Source organism: Diabrotica undecimpunctata, chromosome 3 (genome assembly GCF_040954645.1).
Source record: "Diabrotica undecimpunctata isolate CICGRU chromosome 3, icDiaUnde3, whole genome shotgun sequence".
In the NCBI taxonomy this organism is placed as follows: domain Eukaryota; kingdom Metazoa; phylum Arthropoda; class Insecta; order Coleoptera; family Chrysomelidae; genus Diabrotica; species Diabrotica undecimpunctata.
The window spans coordinates 42,805,277-42,822,567 of record NC_092805.1 but is presented as its reverse complement, the minus strand read 5'-3'; the positions used below and the strand labels follow the sequence as shown (position 1 = coordinate 42,822,567).

The window sequence follows — 17,291 nt, the reverse complement described above, 5'->3', positions numbered from 1 at the left end:
GATTCTTGATGACCAATGGTTTAACATTTAGAGCAACTGAATTCGTCTATGAAGAGAAATACCCGGTAGGAAGTATTATCAAGAGTTATGGTAAAAGAGTCAGGAATAGACATATTTTCCAAAGGTGTAATGAATGATTGCCTTCTAAAGCTCAGAACATGACTGTACTCACTTTCAGACATATCTACTCGAAGAAAAGTCATTTTGGATACAGTGTGAATACCAAGTTTTTGTAATTCTTGTTCAATTATTTCGTTCGGGATTGTAGGACATGCATTAGATATTAGAAGTCTCTGGGCTGGAGAAATTAATCTTCTTACTTCGACTTGACATCCATTTATTTCGATATATTTATAAGAATGTAGAAGAGCATCAACAGTGTTTTTTGAAGAGAGGTATATGCATATCCTATTGTTAGCAATTCTGAAGGCAAAAAGTACATTAATTGGACCCACTAGCGATCCAACAGCTAGGACGTAATCATGGATTTTTGTACCTTGAATGCTGGAAATGACTATTGCTTGTTGTTTTGTTGGATGTTTAAAATAATTTACGACATCTGAGTAACTGTGTTTAGTGGAGTTGTGAGTAGTATTATTGTTGTATAAAGTCATTTTAATAATTTTCTTGATCAGAAGTTGAGCCGGTCCTGTGGCCGGTCCAAAAAACTGGTCAAGACCCAACTGGAATTTTTGTTATCTCTTTACGTAGGTATTATTTTAAAGGTTATTTTGTTATTGTTGCAAAAATAATACGAAAAGAAGTGCTACTGACTTGAGATAATATTGTCAGCACTAACTTACGCACTTAAATTTGTAGTGGAGGTATAAAATATTAAATTATGATTTGTTTTTACCATTTTAAATGACTATATTTCGGGACAGCTGATAACGTGGTAGATTTTATCGCTATCAGGGCCAAACTCCCGGAAAAAGCTTGTTTTAATTATGGCTATATTTTTGATAAGTTTCTTTCTAGTAGTAGCGTCCTAACTTTCCGCTGCCTGATAAAAACTGCAAAAATGTGCGATTTTAACTAACTATCTTAATAGTTAATGTTCCCTGTCAACACATGTAAACACGCTATTTTTTAGGGTATCATAATTTACGCGGGAAATTTAAAAATTCACAATGGTGCTAATTTGATCAAGTCTGTGGTGCAAAATTGATCTCCACCAGGGACGAATTTGATAACATTGTTTCTGAAGAAATCTTAAATTAGTGCTTTCTTTTCAGAATAAATGGTTCGAAATTATATACGAAAATTTGGTGCTCGTCCATATAAGTACTATGGCGAATTAAGGGTGGAAAATGCCCTCCAGAAACTTCTTAAGGAAGGATGGTTCTTACGTCGCGTTGTCGAAGATAATAAAATTCCCTATGTACCTATGAACCCTTAATAACCGCTATAATGGCCGACATGAAAGAAAAAATGGTGGGCAGACTGTATTTTCCACGAACGAAGAAAAAACCATTATACAGCGTGCTACAATATAAGACAAGTGGGGATTTCCCCTTGACTTGCTAGATATAAAATATTTAGCCCAAAGTAGTTCTGGAACTGACTGGGTATATTCATTACTGAGACGGCATAAAGGAGAAATTACCCAAAAAGTGGCGATCAATATTAAAAGACCTATAGCTAATATTTCAAAAGAAACTTTAGTTGCCTACTTCGAGAATTTGCGTAGAGAATTAAAAAATATTCCACCTAATAATAGATTTAATTGCGACAAGACCAATGTATAAGATAACCCCAGAAATAAGAAAATGATATTTCAACGTGGCACCAAATATCCCGAACTGGTTTTTAATTTTACTAAAGCAGCAACGACTGTATTGATGTGTGCTTCGGCTTCAGGATTGCTGTTACCACCTTCTTCGATATAATCGCACCCATCATGGATGGATAGATTCACAGACATTTACGGATTGGTTTACTTTGACCTTTTTACCACATACAAAATGTCTTGAAGGGCGAAAAATCATCATAGAAGATAAACTTTTCCCACATTTTACCGATGGGGTTATATTTTCGTGCGAACAAAACAATGTGAGCTTTATATATTTGGTCAAAAACTCAACACGTTTGACCAAACCACAAAATGTCGGTTTTTTCCGTCCCTTTCAGATGGCTTAGAGGGAAACTTTTAGTGATTGAAAAAACTGCCATCCCACATTAACCACAATAGATAATAAAGATTTTCCAAACTTGTTAAACACTACCTTTCAGCACATGGACAAAAATCAAAAACAGCAGACGAAAACAGCGCTTATTGTTTCCTCCTTTGCAGCTGCGGGAATTCACCCTTTCTCCCCCAAAAAAGGTTTAAATAAGTTACCTAGAGAAGATGAAGTAATAGAATCGACAACCTTTTGGTACATTATGAGAAAAGATATTCAGCTGCGCCATCCAGGCGAAATATTAAGTGAACCAAACTAAGGAAAAAGCCTGATGTAACTGAAAGTGACAGTGAAGAAGAGCCACCAAGTGATAATGAAACAGAAAGTGAAACGTCTATCTTGGATGAGTCTGACAATAATTATGGAGTTGAATATTTTGCCTATAACAAGGATGACATCAAATAAGGAGTTTTTCTGTTATTAAAGGTATTGGGAGAAAGAAGGAAGAAGCAATACTATCGCTATGTTGCTAAAATTCAAAAAGCCAATAAAAAGAATCTAGACGTTGTATGATATAAATCTACGCATGAAGTAAAGAAGGCCTTTAGACTGGTCGAACATGATAAATTTTTGGTTGGAGTGAGTGATAACATTGCCATTTTACCATATCCTGAATTCCTTAATTCAGCAGAAACAGCTTGTATGTTTAAAAAACGGGTTGACTGTAATGTAGATTTAGAATATTACTTTAAACTTAATGTACATATTCAAAGATGTTTAAAATTATGTTTTTTAGTGTTCTACATTACAGTACTAGCTCAACTTTGTTATTCTTTGGTTTAAGCATATTAAAGTTTACTTTTAATGACCTGTTTCATACGATTACAATTTTTAGAAAATAATAGTTTTTAATACATATGGCTCTTTGGTTCAGTTTTTTTTTTAAATCATTGATAACTTTTGTTTGTAAGGGCAAATTAGCATATTTTTGTTTTTTGTGTGAATAAAATAAATCTGTAGAAAAGCAAATTGTGGTTTAAATTGCAATCATCAATTTCGCCCCAGTATACATTTTTTAGAATGCTTACATTTTTTTAAATATATTTATAACGTAGGGTGAACATGATCGGCCGGCATTATGCTATTTTCATTCCCTTAAAAATGGGATATTAATTTCGTCCCATTCAGGGTATGAAATTGTTCATCCAGTTGTTTGCATTTTTTAGTCAAAATATTTTTTATGGAGAAATATTTAATATAGATCTTGTTGGATCATATTAGTACAAAATATGTAAAAAAAAATTCCAATTTACTATCATATTTTTGAATGAATAATTTTAATTGTGATCAATTTCGTCCCATTTTATGATACCTATTTAAGAATTTAGAGTTAAAAATATTTGAAAATTAAAGACTACCACGTCAGTCAATAATTAACAAAACTATTTTTAACATTTTTCTAAATTTCTGTGGATAGGTCTATTTGCATTTTGACTGTTTCGCTGTAGTATCTGTAAATTCAGAATTGTTTTTCTCAGAAAACACTAAAAAATCAACAAAAACAAATTTGGCTAATCATAAATTGAAATTACGTAAGATAGCAAAGGAGTTGAAGATATCAGAAGACTATGTATTATAATAGTGCAGGAATATTTGTCAATGAGAAAGCTATGTTTAAAATCGGTGCCATATGTTTAACATTTGATCAAAAACAACAATGCATCGACAATGTAACATGTTCTTTGCAACGTAGGTTGCAATGCAGAAAATAATAGTTATTGCGACAATATGTGAAAGGATATGAATAATAGATCCATTACTTCACTTCAAACAAGATACTTTCTTTATGGGTGACTTTTATACGAATTTACTCCTTTACTAGCATCTTATTATTAATATTTATTATATTTATTTATTATTATTACTATAGTAAAATTGACTTATTTGCTTTCAGTGTAAGTGTTTAGTAGACAACAAACACATTCTGGAACTTTCATTAGTGGCTAATACAATAGATCTACCTGAGCCAAGAGAAACAATCCAGTTTTTTTGTCCAGTTCGAGAAAAATGTACACAGCATGTTTCACTCACAAACTCGTAAGTCTGAAATACTGTAACATATACACAATTTTACAAATAATACTGTTACTTTTAGCAATAAGCTACATTGGCGTATAAAGCCTACAGTTTCAAACAGCATCTTTACAGTGCCTGCAGAAATATTGCTTGAACCAAATTCAACAGCATCGATCCCAGTTGATTATTATCCTAAACGAATGACAACTTTGGACAGCAATGATACAGTAATATACATTTTGATAGTTTAAATAGTCAGTGATAGTAGATGTTTGGCAATTTTTTCACAAACATATATGTTTATCTTAACGATGTAATCATCATTATCATCACCAGTCAATCTTAGCTTGGCCACTGCTGGACATAGATCTTCCTCATAATTTTCCATCTGTTTCGATCTTGTACCTCTTGCATCCAATTCCTATGGCAACGTTTTAGATCGCCAGTCCAACGTGTTGGTGGACGACCTCTGCTTCGGTAGGCATCATCTCTTTGTTTCTATTCCAGTATCAGCTTTGTATATCTGTTATCTGTCATTCGAACCACGTAACCTGCCCAGTTTCACTTTATTGTTGTTTTTCTTTGTACTGCATCAGTTACTTTTGATCTTCGTCGTGGCTGGCGGTTTGGGATCTTGTCTCGTTTTAAAAAGCCAAACATAGCACATTGTCCTTTGAGCTACATGGATCTTTTTCACTGTTCTCCTTGTCCTAGTCAACGTTTCCGCTCCGTAAGTCAACACTGGCAAAACACACTGATTAAAGGTTTCTCTTTTACGACATATTGGTATGTCGGACGATTTAAAAATGTGATTCAACTTGAGAAGGCTGCCCCAGTCAGTCTTATATAACAGAGAAGCTCAACTTTTTGGTTATCTTTTCCTGTACCAATCTCTTGACCTATGTATTTATAGGCCATTACCTATATTTCTATATATCCTATATGTCTATTTTATCTTATTGGTCTATAGATCTTGACGATGTAATATTCTTATATATTTTTATCTGATAATACTCTAGTTTTTCCAACAGATAGTTGGTGTTTAGTACCTTTTAATTGTAAAGATATGTATAAGAATTATTTTCTAGCTAGTCTTTATACAAGCTTTCCTTTTCTTTTGTAGACTTCGTTTTACGATCACTAAATCTTCAATAGTACTAACCATATTTCCTTAAATTTTATGAGGCATACTTTTTATGTTCCGACTCACTTTGTTCTTCTGCCTTATAGCCTAATAGTTTTGTATATTTCTTACATTAGCTTATATTCTCTTTTCTTGTATAAAATTTTATTTACCACTGATTTTCTCCACTTTTCAAATAAATCGTGTTAATCGAGTCCCAATGGGATCCCCACTATCTCCAGTAATTGCCAATATCTTTATAGAAGACTGCGAGGCCCGAGCACTATCCATATGAATGCTCAAACCTATATGTTGGCTACGATATTTGGCCCCATGGCAGGGATGCTTTGGTGTCTCTTCAAACCCATCTGAATGGTATACATCCTAGTATCCAGTTCACGGTGAAGGTGAAAACTGATTCATTCCTACCGTTTCTGCCCAAACAAAAATCAATCCCAAGGTTTTCGTCACTCTTTTTATCGAAAACTCACCCATACCCATCGTTACCTACATGTTAGCTCTTATCATCCACCTTCACAAATGAATTTAGTCATTAATACCCTTGTCTTCAGATCAATACGCCTCTGCGATGATGCAAGGAGATCCGCTGAGCTCTCTAGTTTAAAACAAGCCCTCATCCAAAACGGTTAACACGAAAATAAAATCATTCACAAGCATCAATTTCCCTCTCAATCCCAACCCAAAGACTCAGACCCTCATCATACGAAAGCTTTTCTTCCTTACATCAAAAGTGTCACAGTATATATAGAGTATATAGCTTTATGTAGTTTCTTGTATCACACTAGATTTAATATAAAATTAGTATGTCTTTGGTTAAGGTTTAATAACTAATATTAAATTTGGAACTAGATTTTATTGCGCCATTGAAATCAACGTTTCGGCAGGTTATCCTTGCCTTTGTCAAGATTCTAAAATGTACAGGATTAGAAACAAAAAGTTATTTTAAAATATATAAAAAAACTTACCAAAACGTAGAACGGGACACTGTTATTAATGAATTGACAGAAGTAAAAATTGATATCTGATATCTCATGGTTTACTCTCATTAATATATAATTATTTTTATATGGACGTATCGTTGGAGTTTTCGAAAAAGATTAAGTGGAGATATGTTATAGCTTAAGAGTATTTTATAGTGTATATTTATTAATATTTAAATCATATTGAAATATATTTTATTTAGATTCTGTGTATTTTTTTTTGTCATTGATTGCGTCTTTTTATTTCTACTGATTCGTATATCTCCCTGTTTTTTTTTTTACTTGGTTTTTAAAATTTTGATGTTTTTAAAGTTAAATTTATGCTTTTACTCATTTTCATGTTTTGTGAGCGCAGTGAGTAATATTTGTGAGAACGAATTCTAGATTGAAACAGTTGACTGGTTTGTCCAATATATTTTCAATCCAGAATTCGAATCCAGGTTTTAATGTACCATTTTTCTACCGCCATATCGATGACTGTATCTGTACTATTCCAACAAATATAATGAACGAAATTTTAAATAATTTTAACAGTTACCATCCAAAATTAAAGTTTCCTATAGAAATTGAACAGATTAATAAACTAAATTTTCTGGGTATTACCTTAGATCGCATTATTAACACAGTTAAAACTATGTGGTTTACAAAAGAAACATGGTTTGCATAATATCTCAATTATAAATCTCATCATCCATTCTTCCATAAGAAGTCTGTAATTATAAGTCTTGCTGATATATCTATAAAGCTAATAGATCCAGAATACAGACCAACTGCAATAAAAAAAGAAAAAAATGCCCTCGTAAATAATGCATATCCCGAACATATAATCGAAACTATGTACAAATCAAGACTAAATAAATTTTACAACAATACAAGTAACAATAAACCCAACAGTATCAAGACTACGTATATAACTCTTCCATATATAAAAGGTTTATCCGAACAATTAACGAATCTTTTAGCCAAAGAAATAAATAAAAGAAATATTAACGCAATCAATGACAAAAAAGATACACAGAACCTTAATAAAATATATTTCAATCTGATTTAAATATTAATAAATATAACACCATAAAAAACTCTTAAAGTTATATCTCCACTTTACTTTTTTCGAAAAGACCAACGAGCCCATATAAAAATAATTATATATTAATGACAATAAATAATTATATATTACAATAAATTTTTGTTCCTAATCTTGTACATTTTAGAATCTTAACAAAGGCAAGGGTCACTTACCGAAACGTTGATTTTAATGGAAGAAAAAAATCTAGTTCCAAATTTAATATTACTTATTGAACCTAAATCCAAGAAATACTAATTTTGTATTATATATATATATATATATATATATATATATATATATATATATATATATATATATATATATACATAATATGAGTAGTGTATCATAGTATCATCATTAAGTTTAACAATGTATTTTAGGGTCTTCTTATATTACCCCTAGACGACAAAGAAATCATTTATGCCTTAGTTGGAACAGCCGTAGCACCTTTGCCCGAGAAAAAAATATGGATTGAGATCAGAGCCAAGTATAATCATTCCCAAATATTACAAATAAGAAATTGGACGAATGCCAAAATCTGTTGTCAAGTAGAAACAGTTTTAAAAAGCATCCCAACACTAAAGACTTTGTACAAAGTGTCTGGGTTAGAAACTGTTGAACTTAGACCAAATGAAGTTAAGGGTTATGAATGGAATGTTTATATTATTAATGAAGAAGTTTTAGATTTCAATGTACGTATTTCCTTGTATAATATATTAAAAGTTAGTTATTTTAAAGCAATAGGTGTAGATCTTTATTAACCAAATAGTGTGTGGACGCATTTGAATGTTGTTTCTGTGTTGTCATAAAATGTGTCAATATTATTAGAAAAAAATAATCAAGGTTTTTACCTCCGATTTCCTCGAAGATGCATCGATTTACTTGAAATTTTAACAGTAGTTACGAAATACCCCAACAAGCAAATTCACCCTGTGCCGATATGTGCTTTTTTCCTGGTAGGCCAGGGAAATAAGCAAAAAAAGTACCCTGTTTTTGAAACTCGTCCGGCCAGGCAAACAACAGTTGTTTTAAATAGTATGGACCTCTGTAACAAAAACCTATATGTTTTCTGCAGTCGATTTTTTGGACTTAATTAGTTATTAACAAATTAAGGTCAAAAAACGGAAAATTTTTGCTTTTTTCGTCTATCGGCAAAAAGTGAAGCATTTTAAACAAATTTTACAAGAGAAAAAACTTTCAAGTCATATAAAAACCTTCAAAATGGCGTTTTCTAAATGTTTGCATCCTTATTTGTTGCTTAGGAAATTGCAAAATAGGTCAAAAATTTCGGTTTTTTATAAATGTTAATAACTTTTTTGAAAATAAACTTATAACATTTATATTTTATGAAATGATGTGTCTTGGAGTGCTTAAAATATTGTTAAAATTTCAAAGTGATCGGTCAAATAGTTTAAAAGTTATTTCATTTGTTTATCTTAAATTATTTTTTTGCAGCAATATAAGTCAGAAAATTATATAGTTTTAGTAATTGTAATGATAGTTTCTGGAAGAAGAAGACTTGTTCTAATATTAACATTAAAAAAAATTAGGAAAATTAATTTTAAATATTGCAAAATAATTTTGCAAAAACATGTCGATTTTTTGCTTATAAACAAATAGAATAACTTTTTAACCATTGCCTGTAAGAATATTATTTTTTATATTTAAAAAGCCTAAATTTTTTCACAAATTTAAAAGAAAAAAAATGTGTCCTAAAATAATTTGGGATAAAGTTAGGCTCTTTTTTTATTTAATTCATAGCAGCTTTGTTTATAACAATTAAGATATCTTAGTAGATCTGTTATTGTATAAATTACAAAAAAAAAATTAGTAACAAAAATTGTAGGCAGCTTTAAACTCCACATTTTAAAATTAGTTACAATCTTACAGGGTGTTCCATAAGATAGTGGCAGACCAAACTTATGTTTTTTAAATGGAACACCCTGTATTTTATTTTAAATTTGAAATCTGCTTTACTTCCACATCATAACAATGTAAAATTTTATTATGTTATACCAGGTATTTAAAAAGTTATAACCAATATTATCTGAAAATCGTATCAAGTTTAACTCCCTGTATAATTAAAAAGGAGTACAAGAATATTGATCTATTGCAACCATAGTTTTTTAATAATTGTTAAAAATTATAAAACATATTCGTTTTTATAATATTTGTTAAATCAACTACAGGGTAAGTCAGAATGCAAATACATTATTTTCTTGGTAATTTTAAATAAAACATCCTGTATTTTATAACATTATAGAAAATAGAAAAGTACTAATATCGTACTTCAAATTTTATAAAGGACCTAAAGTTATCAGTTTACTAGATATTTTTATTTTTTTATCAAATTTTTCAGCAAATTTTTTTGCACTCTTTAAAATTAATTTTCTTAATTTTTTTTTAATGTTAATATTATAACAAGTCTTCTTCTTCCAGAAGCTACCCTTACAATTACTAAAACTATATAATTTTCTGACTTATATTATTACAAAAAAACATAACTTATTTTATTGTTATTGTCAAGGATCAGATCGCAGTAGCCCTAGCGTTGGCTTCATCTGGCATATCTGCAACAAATTAATAAAACAGCTGATCGCGACATCGCCAAAAATATAGCAATGGCCAAGATTTTACAGCTATTCAAATTAATCGTTTGGGATGAATGTAAATTGACCCACAATTGATTATTACAGGGATTGGACAGAACTTTGAAATATATTCATGACAATCAAAAGCATTTCTGATGGAGCCATAATTCTATTATCACACTGTTCCTTATTTTATAATTATTCCCCAATTAACTGCTGCAGACGAATTAAACGCATGCCTAATATCATCCAATTTGTGGCGGCATGCAAAGATGCTCCAATTGACAAATAACATGCGAGAGTTTTTGCAACAAGATCAAAGTTCAATTCTGTTTTTGAAGCAGTTGTTAGATATTAAAAATGGTAGTCGCTATTGACACCTCTACCGGATTCATTTCATTATTCAGATATTATTGTTACTTAACAGACTCGAAAACAGGGCTTATTGAACTTTAATATATTATTTAATTTTAAAGCGGTACGAAGTTCGGCGGGTTAATTAGTAAGTAATATTTTTAATCTTACTCAGAATAATAAACCAATGCATACAGAAATGAACAAATATAGTAACAAATCAGTATGGATCGCATCCAGAGAAGTACTATTCGAGCTCTTTAAGTATTGCTTCAAAAATAAAGTGACTAATGAGAACACATATTTTTTTATTTGTTTATCACGAAAAGACACGACCGAGTTAAACCACAAATCTAATAGAAATACTATCGATCTATTATATCGACTACAAAAATATTGCAATTATAAAAAATCTATACAGGGAACAAACTGCATATTTTAACAGTCAATATCATGTATGCATAGCAGGTTTAGATGACATGCCTAGTAGCTGTCATAGATCTTCATCTCAGACTTCTATACATCCTAGTGGAAAAAATAAAAACAAAGACCATGTGTGCAATTACCAAAAAAGAAATAATTAAAAGTAATGTACCAAGGCGATATACCAAGCAGTAAACTTTTTAACCAAATTTTCTACAAAATTAAGCTAGAAAAACGAGTGGCACAAAAACACCCTTGCTAAGCCAAATAAGAATGGCATTGAGTAATACACACATGTTTCTAAAGCAGCAGACAAACTGAAATATGAATATTGGGCCTATAGAAAACACTTAGGAAACCTAAATAAAATAATGAATGTGTTGCTTGTGTGAGTCAATTTCAAAAGGTAAAAGAAAAGAAAAAAAGAAAAAGAAAAAAAAAACTCATTGTCTCCAAGTAAGAGATGCAGTGCATTCAAGTCCTTCCCCCTTTTTTTAATGTTTGTTTCGTCCCCCTTTTAAGTGTTTTCTGTGTGTTTTCTGTGTGTCTTAAATTGTCCTTAATTTTTAACTTTAAATACTTGACTTTGCAATCATTTGCCATATATTTCAATAGAACTTTATCAAAGAAATTTGATAATTACAAGTTGAAAGAATTGCACACCCACACAATTTGTACATCTAATCTCATTAATTGTCTTACAACTGTCACCTTCATAAAATAAAATCTCAATAAATAACACACATTTCATAAATATATCTCTAGAATAAATATAAATAACTTTTAAATAACTCAATGGTATGGAACATTACTTTCATCTAACAAACAATCACATTACACCTATCTCTACTTCATTGGGTAAAATCTGTCTCCTCAAGAACTTCCCCGTTTACTGTCAAACAATTACAATAGCAGGCTTAAGTTCTCCAATCAACAATACAGGATAGTTTGAACCATGTTCTTTCAACCATCAATTAATAGAGTACCGGCATCATTTATTTAACTTTGTATCGAGACCTGAAGATGCTTTGCATATTGTAGAAAGCGAAACCGGTCGTCTGGATAGTTAAATTAAATTGATTGTGAGTAAGTCTAATTTATTATTTCTTTTACCTTCTAAATAAAATACTAAAATAAAAGTATCTTGCAAACGCATTACAAGATATACGTCACTGGGTGACTTTTTCTCTAAAAGTAGCAACAATAATAGTAACAGTTTACGTAAATATCTAATTTGTGACGCACTAATAAAGAAAACATCATAGTACGATTGTGTACTTTATGGTCTTGTGTTGTTGACACAAATGTTTATTTTGTGTTTATTTTACAGGTTATTTTTAAAGATCAAGATACTGAAGAATATTTATTTTATGACATAACCGTCAAAGTACTTCCACCAGTACAGAAACCTACTAAAGAACTGGAAACATGCGTTCGACATGCTATCAAAACCAGTATTAAACTAGAAAACCCTATAAATATATCAGTTGTCTTTAACTTGAATGGAGGATCAGCAGAGTTGCATTATGAGAGGTTCTTTAATATGCAACCGTATACAAAGGTAATTAATTTACACTGAGGTATAATATACCTAGATACACTCATTTCCACTTGCTCTTCTTTCGTCTTTTGTTATCTATTTCTTTTCCATTACATTAATGCTTAATCAATTGTCTGCATAGTAAAGTATGATGTATTATAGGTATGTATTCATTTTTGACTGATATTCCTATTGCTTCCGATTTCCTCCCATGTCTTTGTATTGTACTGTAATTTCCAAGTGTATATTAAATAATGCTAGAGATGTCGACTATCCCAGCAGACCTCTCTTATTAGTTGTTCTTTATAGTAATTCTATATTATATTGCTTTTTTCTTGTGGTTAAGTTTTTTTAAGTTTTAGAGGGCTGTTCTTGATCTCCAGTTCTATTTAATATAGTTGGACAACACAATAAAATCATGAAAGAGAAATTGCAAAAGACTAGAGATACAACTGAGGAATATATATATATATATATATATATATATATATATATATATATATATATATATATATATATATTATTGTGATATTTCAAGTCTTGGTGCGCCAAGCAATAATTAGCTAATTAATTTTTTTGATTAATTAAAATTATTTAAATGATATGATTATTACTCTATCACAATTTTAATTCTTTTATCTCAGGGTTAAATTTGTGCTTCAATATCTATGCTATTACATGTGAAAGATAAGGTCCAGAGAATACCGGAATAATAAAAAACACATATGATCTAACACTATATATTGAAATAAAAATAATGAAATAATTTACACTCAAAAGTTTTAAATAAACAAATCTCATATAAGGATTCTCAAAATTTTGTTCTCCGTACGTGAACAATCAAAAATTAATGGTACAAACAATATTAATTGAAATCTCAAAATCCCAAACTATTCTAACTCTCCTAATCCAAATATTTATATCCTTTCTAAATTACGTGTAAAAATTGTGTTATCAATAAAAGAAAAAACTGCAGAAAACAAAAATATCTCTCTCTGATGATGAGTGGTCCAAATCCTTGTTCCTTGTTGACTGTATTATCTCCTCTCAACCGCTCCCTATGTAATCAGCAATCTTACAACAGATTGTTGCAAGTATATCGTCCTTAATGATCTCCTTCAAAAGCACAAATCATTCAAATTATGATAGCCTTTCTCCTCTCGATACACTGAATCTCTCGTTGGCCCGAGTGATAAAATGACTCTTGGAATATCTTCTCTTTACGATAAACTGAATCTCTCGTTGGCCTGAACAGTGACTCTTGGAATATAAGTAGAAAAATATGACTTACAATATTTGGCTGCTATAGCTTCTGTCAGATACACTAACTCCACAAAAACTCACTAACATTCAACACTACTGCTTGCTACTTCTTCGGAATCGCCAGAGAACAAACAATGTTCTTCTCAAAGACTTGGAAACCAACTGCCTATATTTTGTCTCTCCTCAATCTAGCTAAACTTTCCTTATCCCACCTTTTTCAATCTCCGCCAATCAAAACTCGTCACAATTCCCCATTTTTTCATTTCGATAACAAACAAATTTTTACCTATAATTATAAAATTTCCTAAAACTTATTTACAAATATTATTTTCTATAATTCTTAAAACTAACAAAAACCTCTTTCTAAAATATCTTCTATTGTCTTTAATCACTGCACTAATGTATTTGTAAAAACCCGTTTCAATTTGTCTTTTGTTTCACTTAAACTTATGCGGGTCAACTGAAGTATTACAAAGAAATAATTTATGTAAAGCTTACTTTTTGTTTAGTACAGATAATCCAAGAATTTAATAACTTTCCTTCTTAGAAATGTTTGTTGGTTATACTTTCTGAATTATTTTAATTTTTTGTTGAACTTTGAAATATTTTAAACAAACCAATATTTTCTTGATTTTACATATCATAACAAATCCCCGCCATTTGATCTGCCGAAAACTCTTTGTTAAATTTTAAAATGACAAAAGTTTTCCAGGATCAAATCATTTCACTATGTTATTAAAATCTATTCATGATATTGATAGATGTCGTGAATGTTAAAAATACCCCGTATATTTCCGGTCTCTATGTGCGCTAATTCATAACTATTCACCCCATTTTCCGTATTGACCCTATATGGACCTTCAAATATCGGCATCAATTTAGCACAAACACCATTTTGTAAATTCGACACCCTCAGTGCCTTCACTAAGACTTTATCTCCTTTCTGGAATTTGATCGGCCTTCTTCTTCGGGTTCTCTCTTGTCTTTGGAGATATTTCTCTCCACTTCGTCTCAATCTTCTTTGAACCAACTCGATCACTTCTTTGTATTGTCTGGGGGCGGTGTCTTCCCACGGTCTTGTAGGCATTGTTCCTTTCATTATATATAAAGGCGTCTCTTTGGTAACCGTATTTGGAGCATAATTCAAATAGGTCTCGATCTCAAACACTTTTCTGTCCCAATGTCGATGATGTTCTTCCGCGGCAATTCGTAGAAATTTTGTGACTTCTTGTATAAAACGCTCCGATGGGTTGCTCTGTGGATGACGGATGCTTATAAATTTTGTATCGATGCCCCTCTCTCTTAATTCCCTTTTAAAACGTTCGTTCCTAAAATATGTCGCATTGTCCAATAAAATATTGTCTGGTCTTCCCACCGTTTCTACAAAATTGTCTATTTTCCTAAGTATTTCAATTCCTTTTGTGGTTCTGCATGCGTACAATTTAACATATTTTGAGAAAAGATCCACCATAACTAATATGTGTTTATTCCGTTGAGTTGTTGGTATCAAATCGCTCAACATATCAATAGCAACAATATCCAGTTTCCTCCGAGCTACGACGTTTTTTGTGACGTTTTCATTTTTAAAGTTCCTACTTTTACACTTTTGGCATGTCACACAATTTCGAGTCACCTCTTTGGCTATTGTATAGTCCTGTCGACAAATGTAGTTCTCCCTGAACATAAGCCACACCTTTCTACTTCCAATATGCCCGTTGTCACAGTGTAACTTTAAAAAAACTTCTTTTGCCATTTGCTCCGTGATTACATAGAGTTCTTTACCATCGACCCTCTTAAAATATAGGTTATTTTCTTGTTCAGCCCTTTGCTTTTCTCTTTCATTCAATTCTTCCTGATTTTCCCTGATTTTGGCCAAAGAAAATAAGCCTGCTTCTTCTCTCATTATGTTCATGCCTACGTGGAGAGTTTTGTGATCCTCTTTGCGGAATTGTTCATCTCTCGTCAATGCATCAGCCAAAATATTGTCCGTTCCTTTGATATATTTAAATTCAAAATCATATTCTTGGAGTAAAAGAATGCCCCTATGAATTCTATTATTTACCAACCTATTTTTCATTATGTGTACCAACGCTGCATGGTCCGTTTCAATGGTGAATCTTGCCCCAAGTAGGTAAAAACGTAATTTGTTTACACAAAATAACACACTGGCAAACTCTAATTCAGTAACGCTGTATTTTCTCTCATACGTTTTGGTTACACGGGAAACAAAACATATTGGCACCTCTATATCGTCTTGTATCTGTGATAACACCCCTGCAAATTTTTTTATGGAAGCATCGGTCCTGAGAATGAAAGGTTGCTCATATCTTGGGTGGTGCACTCTTACAGCTGTGGAAAACGCTCCTTTTAAATTTTTGAAAGCGATTTCTTGTTCCGTTCCCCATTTCCATCTGACATTTTTCTTAAGTAATGCTATTAGCGGTATTTCTTTTGTACTGAGGTCTGGTATCAGCTTTTTGAAATAGTTTACCATTCCTAAAAATCCCCGCAAAGTTTTTAAATTGGTTGGCCTAGGGTAGTTGTTTATGACTTCAATTCTATCTTCTGCAAGACAAATCCCTTTTGTGTCTAATTTGAATCCTAAATACAATACCTCTTTTTGGAAAAACTGACACTTTTGAATATTAAATTTTAATCCGGCTTGATCAAGTTCTTCGAGAACAGTATGAATATGTCGTAGATGGCTTGTTATATCCGGTGAGAAAATTAATAAATCATCTATGTAATGTACAACAAATTCTCCATGCCTATTTAAAATTGTGTGTAATGCGCGAACCAAAGCAGCGCATGCACTTTGTAGTCCAAATGGTACTACCCTAAATCGGTACACCACTCCGTCGATAGAAAAAGCGGTATAATTTCGACACTTTTCTGCCAAAGGTATTAACCAAAAACTGTGTTTCAAATCGATTTTGGAGAAAATGTGTGATCCTGTGATTCGTCCAAAAATAGCTTCTATGTTCAAAGGCGCTTCGTATTGCGCGATTGTGTGCGAATTAATGTTTCTTGCATCTAAACATAATCGCAAATCACCATTTGATTTTTTTACGCATACTATCGGGTTGATATATGGAGAGTCACATCTTTCGATCACCTTGTCTTTGATCATATTTTCAATTTCCTGTCCGACGCTTTGCCTGTATTTATACGGGATTGGATATGTTTTCGATTTAAAATTTTCTAAGTTTTTAACTTTAAAAGAATGTTCATAATTTTTAGCCACTCGGCTTTCTTCATTAATAACATCTCCATAATTTTCTAAAATCTTCTCTATTTCCTTCTCCATGTTTTCTCCACATATTATTTTTCTTTCATCCTCAGTTTGTTCACATGTGTTCACTGTCCGTATTACTTCTTCACAAAATTCTGGATTCTCGTCCATAATTGCCATTTCTTCTCTGTCCTCTTCCGTTATTTCTTCTTCTATTTTTTCTTTATCTTTAATTTCTATCTGGTATTCCGAGCACCATGTTTCGGCTCCTTCCATTTTTCTGCTTATAACTTCCTTCTTTTCCTGCTTTCTTTTCGAACTCTTCTTCTTTTTTTTTATTCTCTTTTCCTCTTCGGATTGATTTTTTTCTTGAGCTTTCGATTTATCCTCTACCGTCATATTGATTTCTTTATGTTTTTCTTGTCCATTTATCCTTTCAGAAAATTTTCTCCTATCTGTTTCCTTTTCTTCTTCTATGTTGTCTGGTTCTGCTCTGATT

The 17,291-nt window shown here is 31.4% G+C and overlaps 1 protein-coding gene across 2 annotated transcripts in view; it reads left to right on the top strand.

Moving 5' to 3' along the window:
* LOC140436736 (hydrocephalus-inducing protein homolog) overlaps positions 1-17,291 on the top strand; it is a 371,509-nt gene that overhangs the window by 339,480 nt on the left and 14,738 nt on the right. For both annotated transcript variants that reach the window (XM_072525797.1, XM_072525796.1), the window contains 4 exons: positions 4,078-4,220; positions 4,279-4,426; positions 7,770-8,081; positions 12,088-12,318. In XM_072525797.1, coding sequence (XP_072381898.1) covers positions 4,078-4,220; positions 4,279-4,426; positions 7,770-8,081; positions 12,088-12,318 — 834 coding nt within the window. The remainder of the gene's footprint in view (positions 1-4,077; positions 4,221-4,278; positions 4,427-7,769; positions 8,082-12,087; positions 12,319-17,291) is intronic.